The sequence below is a fragment of the Pinus tabuliformis genome, chromosome 1_2 (genome assembly GCF_031772625.1).
Source record: "Pinus tabuliformis cultivar Carrire ecotype Pingquan chromosome 1_2, CPIR1, whole genome shotgun sequence".
Lineage (NCBI taxonomy): Eukaryota > Viridiplantae > Streptophyta > Pinopsida > Pinales > Pinaceae > Pinus > Pinus tabuliformis.
The window spans coordinates 1,106,689,246-1,106,699,428 of NC_142298.1; the positions used below are offsets into that span (position 1 = coordinate 1,106,689,246).

Below are 10,183 nucleotides of genomic sequence, written 5' to 3' on the forward strand. Positions count from 1 at the left end.
GATTGCGGCAAAATGGAAGCCCAAGGGAGATGTCTCTCTCCAGCTGGGGCCGAAGGGCTTCTTCACTGCTATTTTTTACTGCCTAGAAGACAAATTCAGGATCCTCGGAGGGGGTCCGTATTTTTTTAACTCAGCAGGCCTATACATCACAAACTGGAAACCCAGATTCAACCCTGACAAGGAGGATCTCACATGGGCTCCGGTCTGGATAAGGTTATACTCGCTCCCCGACGAATACTGGGAAGAGGAAAGCCTGAAGCGCATAGGTGATGGAGTGGGACAATACATCAGAGCTTCGGAGGACACAAAAACCCGTAAGTATATATCCTACGCAAGGATCTGCGTCTTTATCCGTCTTAATGAAGCTCTTCCTGACTCAATAACCCTAGCCCATCGCGATGAGGAATGGACTCAAGCCCTAGACTATGAACATGTGCCGTTCAGATGTCGAAGATGCCATGCTATAGGGCATTTGTATCGGGACTGTCCTCTCATTGCAAAAGCTAGCCCGCTGGAAACCTCTGATCCTCCATCACATGATGGCTTTACCCAAGTCTCTTACAGAAAGCGCACGCAGAAAAAGCCCCCGAACGCCTCTAAACCCCAGCCTCCCAAATCCCACAACCCTGGATCCAAGAACAGCTTTGAATCTCTCAGTGATCTCCCAGAAGATCTAGTCCTACCTGACAATAACATCCATACCCGCCCATCCTCCTCCTCCCACCCCCCCCTCCAGCCCCCTTCCCAAGTCAAAAACCCCCATACAAATCCCGACCATCCTTAGCAGGCACCAGAAAGATCCAGAGAAAACTCCCATGGAAAAGGAGAAGAACGAGACATTGACTCCCGTAACAATCTCAGAGGGAACTCAAGAAGACACAGGTCAAGCTCAAATCATGGAAGTAGAACCTGAAAGCATAGATCTCCACGGTTTGGACATTATTGGATTGGAGCTAGCTTGTAGGAAAGAGGCGTATGACTCCATCTCAGAGACGGATCTAGAAAAGCTGGAAGAGGTAATATCCAGGGCCTTCCACCAACAGCAACTAGGTATTCAACCTGGTAGTGATTGGGACAGCAACCAGCGACCGAAGGACTCCAAAAAAAGAGGGAGAAAGACAGATCTTCAGAGAACAATGGAGGTGGGCAAACTCCTGGTGGACTCAGGGAGATATGCGAAGCTCACGAAATACTTCAGCCCCACCCAAACCAGTTATCCATGAAGCTGATCTCCTGGAATCTAAGAGGGCTTAACAGCCCAGCAAAATCTAGGATGTTAAAAAACATGATCAAGTTGGAAAAACCGCAAATGTGTTTCTTCCAAGAAACCAAATGCAACAGTCAAACGCTAGGTCGAATACTATCAAAGGCCTGGCCAGGTTGCCGCTCAGTAGCCGTGGATGCAACGGGGGCTTCGGGAGGGCTAGCAATCGCCTGGAACACTCAGGCAATATCGCTTACTGACTTCCATGCCTCCCATAACCTCATTCAAGCTGCCTTTCACATTCTAGGCACCAAGGTTCATGGAAACTTGTCCAATGTCTACTTTCCTCAGGAAGGAGGAAGCAAAAAAGTGCTTCTTGATACCATTGAGGCGCTAAACGCTAACAGGCAGCATCCGCTTTGGATCGTTGCAGGTGACTTCAATATGATTACCAAAATCGAGGACAAAACAGGAGGACGATCCAGATTAGAACCTGAAGCAGAACATTTCAAGGATTTCATCCACAATGCCTCTCTCATCGATATGTCTTTCTGCAATGGAACCTACACTTGGAGTAATCACAGAGGAGGAAAGCACCAGATCGCATCTAAACTTGATCGCTTTCTGATTTCAGACAATGCGATCCATCTAGGCGGTGACTTCACTGCGGAGATTTTGGCACACTCGGGCTCGGATCACTGGCCAATAGCTCTGCATTGGCAGCGACCAGGGGACAGAACCAAAAAACCATTCCGCTTTGAGGGTTTCTGGCTAACGCATCCAGCATTCAAGGACTTCGTCAGAACCATATGGACCTCCTTTGTCCCACCAGAAGGCTCAAGGATGTACCAGCTACAACAGAAATTGCGATTCTTAAAAGGCCACCTTAAACGATGGAATCGGGAGACCTTTGGGAACATTTTCGAAGCACAACAGGAACTTAATCAGGAGCTCAAGGATCTACACCAGACAGTAATCAATACAGGGCACACGGAGGCAACCTTGAACAAAGAAAAGCACATCTACAATCAGCTCGAAGAACGAAGAAAACAAGAAGAAATTTACTGGAAACAAAAATCAAGAATCAGGTGGCTAAAAGAAGGGGAACGCAACACTAAGTTCTTTCACAACACCACAGTGCAAAGAAGAATGCATAACAAAATACCTTTCATCCAAAGCCCAGAGGGGACCAAGGAAGAAGAACATGAGAAGATAGAGGAAATCCTCATCAATCACTTCAAGATGGTACACCAGGAGCAGACGGTGGATAGGAATAGTGCCATTGAGAAGATTACAAGCAACATCCCCAGGCTAGTCACAGAGGAGCACAACGAGCTGCTGATGCGCCCAATTCTCATTCACGAGGTAGACGAAGCAATGGCGCAGCTCAAAGAAGGTAAAGCCCCTGGCCCTGATGGCTTTACAACTACTTTTTTTCATGCTTTCTGGGACTTAATTAAAATGGAGGTCTGGCAAATAGTTGAAGAATCCAGGGCCCTTCGCTGGATGCTCCCCTCCCTTAACTCTACCTTTATAGCTCTAATCCCCAAAGAGGAAAACTCCATCACCCCTGATAAATTCAGACCCATAGCCCTCTGTAACGTCCTCTACAAGGTCATATCCAAAGTTATAGCGAACAGGCTCAAACCTCTGCTACCCATGCTCATATCTCCGGAGCAGTCAGGGTATGTTGAAGGCAGACAGATCATGGATGGTATCATCCTCACTCATGAAATCATACATTCGCTCAAGCTATCCAATCAAGCTGGTATGCTTCTTAAAATTGACCTCTCCAAGGCCTTTGACAAGCTCAGCTGGTCTTACATCCAGCATATGCTGAAAGCTTTTGGATTTTGTGACTCCTGGATAAGATGGATCTTGAGCCTAATTTCTTCCTCTCATTTCTCCATCCTCGTCAATGGCTTACCCTCCCGTCCCTTCAAGCCCTCCAGAGGTATCAGACAAGGCGACCCCCTATCCCCTTTCCTTTTTGTCTTAATGGCGGAAGGTTTAGGTAGGCACATCAAGCAAGCCCTTCACTCTAACCAGCTTAAAGGGATCTCCATCCACAGTACCTCAGCCTCCTCTCATCAGCAATTTGTAGACGACACCATGCTCTATGGTTATCCTTCAGCTCAGGAAGCCTCTAAGTTAAAAACCCTGCTCGACGACTTCTCAAAGGCCTCCGGCACTCATGTCAACAGCTCCAAATCTCAAATTTTTTTCTTCCATACCCCTCCGTCTGTAAAACGTGTTGTTTCCCGTATCCTGGGCTTCCAATCCGCTTCTCTCCCTTCCACGTATCTGGGAGCCCCCCTCACAGCCTCGGCCATAAAGCAGCCGGCATGGCGGGCCCTCTTGGAGAAGCTTGAGTCCAAGCTCAATCTATGGACCAATCGCTCCCTAAATCTAGCCAGCCGGGTTGTGCTTCTTAAGGCTGTCTTGCAAGCCATGCCTCTCTATCTTTTCTCCATCCTGGCTGCACCTAAGTGGGTTCTAAAGAGATTGAGAAACTTGCAGCGAGACTTTCTATGGGGAAGTTCAGCCACCAATCGCAAATGGGCATTGGTCAAATGGGACACTGTATGTAAGCCCAAAAACAAAGGAGGAATTGGACTTCGGGACCCTGAGCACAGCAACACCATCATGACAGCTAAAATATGGTGGCAATGGGTAACCAGTCCAGAGAAGTTATGGGCCAAAATATGGACTGCAAAATACACCAACAACATGCCCCAAGCAGAGCTCATCAGGTTCACACCCACTATCAATGGGTCTCTTATATGGAATGCAGCTAAACAACATCATCAGCTCGTTCAGAAACACAGCTTTTGGGAAATACGGAATGGTCACAATGCTAGGTTCTGGAATGATGCCTGGAACCAGATGCCCAAACTCTCAAATGTTCTCCCTGCAACGATCATTCCTAGCAGCCAGGAGCAGCAGCAAGCCATGGTGCATCAATTTTGGGCGCAGGAAATGGAGAACGGATTCAGGAAATGGCAATCAGGCAATCGCATTACCAACAGCACTAGCCCCCAAGAGATAACAGCACTGGAGAGCGAGTTAAATAAAAGAAGAATCAGACATGAAAACAATGAGGACATCCTCAGATGGGGTTATCAAACTAAAGGCACCTATACCACCGCAGAAGCCTACAATCTGTTAGGCAACTTCCCCATCAAACCGGACCCTCTATGGGAAAGGATATGGAGCTTCAAAGCCTGGCCTAAAATATCACACTTCCTCTGGTTGGTTGGGCACAAGAAGATTCTCACTTGGGACAAGCTAAGGAAACGTAATTTTCACGGACCTTCCATATGCCATAATTGTTCTCAAAACGAGGAAACATTGCAGCATCTTCTGCAAACTTGCTCAATCGCCACTCATTTATGGGAAAAGGTAGAATTCAAATGCCAAAGGAGATGCAGGGAAGCTGACGGTATCATAAACACCATCCGTCAATGGCCGAAAAGACCTTACAAGTGTGAGATTCTCAACCACTTGTGGAATCTTATCCCGGGCATTCTACTATGGAACATCTGGAAGGAACGGAACAGGCGCATATTCAAAAATCAAAGCAGAACTAATGAGAACATCTGGAACAGCATACACAGCAATCTCCAAGAAACCATGCTGTTGAAAACATGGACCAAAGAGGATCTCCCCACAACAGACAACGAGAAAAACATCCTAGACAACTGGATGTTGCAGCAGCTACAAGAGCCCACCATGCATCAAACGGTGAAACGCAGAGACAAGGAGGATCATGGTTGGACTGCCCCACCCATCAACTCATACAAACTTAATTTCGATGGAGCCTCGAAAGGCAACCCTGGGCCAGCAGGATTTGGGGGCATCATAAGGAATCACAAAGGCTCACCCCTACAGGTCTACTTCGGCAACATAGGATGGGACACCAACAATTCGGCGGAGTTGGAAGGAATGTGGCAGGGGATCCTGGTAGCAAAGCGCCTCAATCTTCAACCGCTGATTGTAGAGGGCGACTCTCAAATCCTTATAAACATGGCTACTCGCATTCAGAATGGCTCTCACGCCAGGAAGGTAGCTGACAGTTGGCGATTAGAGGCCAGACTAAGCAATATTGCTCATGAACTGCGCAATCACAATGCCCTCTCTTTCCATCACACCAAAAGAGAGGGTAACAAGATCGCTGATTTCATGGCAAACATTGGAGTAGACTGTAACCAGCCCTTCCTAGAAGGCAAACTGAACATCATCCTAAGCAACCAACAGAAACAGGAATGTGAAAGCATACTCCACAAGGATGCTGAATCCCCGGATGCGGGTGATGACGTGCCAAGGAGGGATGTGCCACATGCCCAGCATGTGCCGCCCCGTGGAGATCTTAATGAGCCTGGTCCGACCGCCGTCATAGCATAATGGTTCAGCAGATATGTGAGGGGAATTCATTGCAGAGCAGGAGTTCTCGATGGTGGCGCAGAATGCAGTTAATGCTCTGTTGCAGAGCAGGTTTAGAAATCGATATCAGCAAAGGATGTGGATGCATTGGAGAGTTAAGATCAGCCGGATGCGAGAGCAGAGGAATTGTGAGTCGGTGGATGCTAAGCCTCCTGCCGCAGTGCAAGCTCTGGTCTGCCGCTGCAATTCAGGCTGTGGCCGGAAGCAGGGGAGGCAACTCGAAGGATTTCTGGTTCAATTGGAAGCAAGACGGGTCAATTCGTGTGCAGAAGGAGGGTGCTCAGAAATTTCACGGGTGTGGGCATTTGCGGGTGACATGGCCAAATTGCGGGAACGACAGCCCAGCAGACGAGGACCAGGGAGAGGTTCTTCCTCTCGAACCCCTGCAGCAGACGAACACCACCATTTCTGCTGCTGCTACTGTCATAGGAGAGCAAGAGCCACCCAACTCCCATGTGGACAATTCCTGGAGGTTGGCAGCTCGAGCGAGGGAGGGCCATTGCTGCCAGCGTTTGGCTCGGTGGTGTTCACTCTGGGAGGCTCAATGGACAACACAGGCGTCAAAGCCCACATTTCAGTCCTTTTTACAAAAATCCCTGAAGAATTCGGTGCTGGAACTCCTGAGGGCACGGCGGAGAAACCTCCAGAAGGTTCGGGCAAGGATGCAATGGAGAGGCCACCAGGAAGTTCGGGCAAGGAAAGCGTTGGCAAGGAAGGCCTTGAGGATCTGCCACCGAGCGAGCCAGACAATTTGGGGAAGGAGACGGTGCAAGGAACCTCACCCGACTTGGGGACAACACCCCCGGGCATGGATGAGGATAAGTGGAAAGCGATGTGGGAAGGAGTCCCGGAGGGAAGGGGATGGTGCTATGTGGTGGAAGACCCAAGCCTCGGCGAGGACCAGGATACTGAGCCCCGGCTCCACACAGTTCCTCCTCTCTCCACCAGAAAACAGAACTAAAGCTCCTGTGGGTATGTCGGTTCCGGATTCTACTGTGCTTGATGGCTGGCAACTTCTGCGTCTGTCTGGTTGGCAATTTCTGTGTCTATCTGTTTGGTTTATGCATATCGAGTCTAGTTTCAATTTTGTTTCTTGTTGGGTTCAGTTAGACAATGTCGAAAGCCCCTGCGTGGGCAGTCTTGATTCTGCTCAGAGTAATGAGGCCCCTTAGCTTGCTAACTCTCACTTCTTCTGGGCCTCCAGAAGCAACTTGTTTTGGGAGAAACTCTGTTAGTTTGGTTGGTTATTTTGAAAGTTTTGTCGGTGCTGCCCCTGCGAGGGAGCTTCTGGTCTTAAAGTTAAATTATATAGGGTGCAACTGCTGGCCCTGGAATGTCTGCATCACTGTCTGTAAAGTCTTCCTGTAAATATAATAGAAAAATTTAGCTAGTCTTTTAACGACAAAACAAAAATATAATTAATTAAATAATAAAATTTTTAATTTAATAAATTAATTTTGATTTAATTAATCTAATTAAATTTTAATTAAATTTAATTTTATCTAATTAAATTTTATTTTTATTATTATTAAGAGACCCTGATACTATGCTTCCAAAGCCCTGGAGGGGTTTATTTGTCTGATCAGGGGAAGCCAGTTTCCACTAATTTCACTCCCATTGTCCCTGTTGAGGTTTTGAGGAAATTTCATAATTTTGATGGCCTCTCTGATTTTTCTTTTGTGATAATTATCCTCTCTTGCAATCACTTTAGCGTCCTCCACACACACATGATGTTTGGTTTTGGACGAGTGTTCCGCAAGGGCCGATGTACGGGATCTCTCATTCTTTATATCAGCCACGTGCTCCTTTAGTCTTATTTTCAGAGATCGACCTGTTTCCCCAATATAACTCTTGCCACAAGAGCAGTCAATCTTATACACACCCTTGAGTTGTTGAGGATCGATGTTATCCTTTACTGACCTCATCATCTGCCTTATAGTTCCACATGTTGTAAATTGAGTGTTTATGTTCTTCTTCCTTAAAATTTTTGCAATCTTATCTGTAATCCCCTGGATGAATGGAAGGTAGACCTTCCCAGAATCTTCTTTCTTGTCTTCAGGAGGATGCTTGGAGAGGGCCTTATCCTGAGCTCTTCTTATAGCCTTCTTGATACTCCATTCTTTGTATCCAAGGTTTTTGAAGACAGAGGTTAAGTGCTCAATCTCTTCTTTTAGGTGATCCGGGTCAGAAATCCTGAAAGCCCTAACAGCTAGAGTGTTTAAGACGCCAGATTTTTGGGAAGGATGATGGTAAGAGTCAGCATGAAGATAGCTATCAGTATGAGTTTTCTTTCTGTAGACCTGGTGTCCCAAAGTACCATCCTCTTTTCTACTGATTAGAACATCTAGAAAGGGGATCTTACCGTTCTCTTCAAGCTCCATAGTAAATTTGATCTCGGAAGATATAGAGTTAAGATGACTGAAAAACTTCTCCAGCTCCGCCTTACCATGAGTCCAATTCAGGTTAGTGTCATCGACAAATCTTTTCCACCAAGCTGGCTTCAAAGGGTATGAGTCAAGGGCTTTTCTTTCAAAGTACTCCATGTATAAGTTGGCAACAATAGGTGAGAGAGGGGAGCCCATGGCGACACCAGATATTTGCTCATAATAGTGATCTTGAAAACTGAAAAAAGTGGACCGTAAACAAATCTCTGCAAGCTTAGCTGTCTCAGGATCGGTGGCCATCTTTATAACATGAACAGCTTCATCTAGAGGAATCTTTGTAAACAAAGAAACCACATCAAAACTTACTAGAATATCGTCTTTATCCACCCTTTTATTCTTAATGAGTTTTACAAAATCATTTGAGTCTTTTATAAAAGAGTCTGTGTTACCAACCAGAGGTTTTAGGAGCTTAGCTACATACTTAGCTAATTCGTAGGTAGGGGAACCAATGGTGTTAACAATTGGTCTAAGAGGGACCCCTTCCTTATGGATTTTTGGTAATCCATAGATTCTAGGAATAACCTCACAGGAGGGAATCAACTTCTTTTTTATTTTATCATCCAGGCTGGTTTCCATGATGGCTTTCTTGACTTGTTTCATCACCTTGGGAATAGGGTTGGAGTTGACTCTTCTATAACTCCCACAATTTAAATGCTCATTCATTTTATGAATGTAATCTTCCTTATTTAACACAACAGTGGCTCCTCCTTTATCAGCTTTAAGAACCACTATCTTATCATTATTTCGGAGAGATCTAAGAGCCTCTCGCCCCTCTTTATTCAGATTACTCTTTGGACGTTTGGATTTCAACATAGCTAGGGAGCATTCTTGTCTTAATATCTCTTTATTGTTTGATGAAAGGCCTTGAGTCCCATACTCAATGTTGCAAATGATGCTTTCGAATGGAATGTTCTTAGGAGCGACCGCAAATCCCAAACCTTTGCTCAGGATATTGATTTCTTCAGAAGTGAGCATCATGGATGAGAGATTAACAACCCTCTTATCATGTTTATTTGGAACATTGGGGTTACTAATAACAGGTCTGCCATTGCCTGAATCTTTAGATCCTGCCTCAGATTGATTATCACTTGAAGCACTATCCTTTTTAATACTACAATCCGCATTAGTTTTTTGATTCATACCTACTATGCTGCTTTTTTCTTCCATATACCTATTAAAATAATAGTGAGCTGGAGTATTTCCACTCTCCATGATCTTGTTTTCAACAACCTTAATCGCTTCATCCATGTTAATAATGGGTGCACTTCCCTCATTTATTCTTGCACCGGCCTTATTAAAATTAATGTTGTAGGAATCAACGTTAATCATTTTATCTATGTTAATAACGGACTCACTACCAATGCTTGCATCGGCCTTATTATCAGCGTTGTTTGTGCAGGCAATATTGTGCTTCTTGTCACCAACGTAGCTGGAACTACTCTCGTTATTCATGATGTTGTTATTCATGCTGCTGGTATAGGTGCTAGCGTAAGGAACAGCGTGGGAGAAGCCCCTTATGCGTTCTGGTGGCTGGCAGGGAACAACGCAGTCAAAGGGACCAGCCCAGGAAGCTATCAGGTGTTCTGCTGGCTGGACAACGTAGGAGTTTATCACTGGTTCTGCTGGCATGATTTCAGTGTACTGCTTCATCTTGCTGGAGCATGAGTTTTCAGCGCTATCATCCCCAGCTACGCTGATTGCTTCTTCGTTGGGCTAAACTCTTCACAGTAGATTCATTGTCAACATCAGTGTTAAGATGTAAACCCATGCCTTCTTCTAATGTGTGCTGGATTAACAAAATTGCAATATAAAAGAAAATCTAAAATGTTAGATTTCCTTTTAGCACAAAATCAAGCACATAGGAACATTGTAGAGTGAGAAATCTATCAAGTGAGATTTATGTCTACCACAGATATAACCACATTGCTAACAACAACATTGTAGAGTATAAGAATTATAGATTGTGTTAAATTCTCTTCCAACACAAAGACAAGCACATTTGAATTTGAAAGAAATCTAACCCATGTTATATTTCCTTCGAGCACAAACACAAGAGCATAGCAACATTGTAGGACTAAATAATTGTAACGTG

The 10,183-nt window shown here is 45.4% G+C and overlaps 1 protein-coding gene across 1 annotated transcript; it reads left to right on the top strand.

The window, feature by feature from the left end:
• Positions 1-1,309: 1,309 nt before the first annotated feature.
• On the top strand, positions 1,310-5,608 carry LOC149210028 (uncharacterized). Its single transcript, XM_089398844.1, has 2 exons — positions 1,310-2,176; positions 2,459-5,608. Exons 1-2 carry the CDS (start codon positions 1,310-1,312, stop codon positions 5,606-5,608), a joined length of 4,017 nt encoding a protein of 1,338 aa, XP_089254970.1.
• Positions 5,609-10,183: the final 4,575 nt, after the last annotated feature.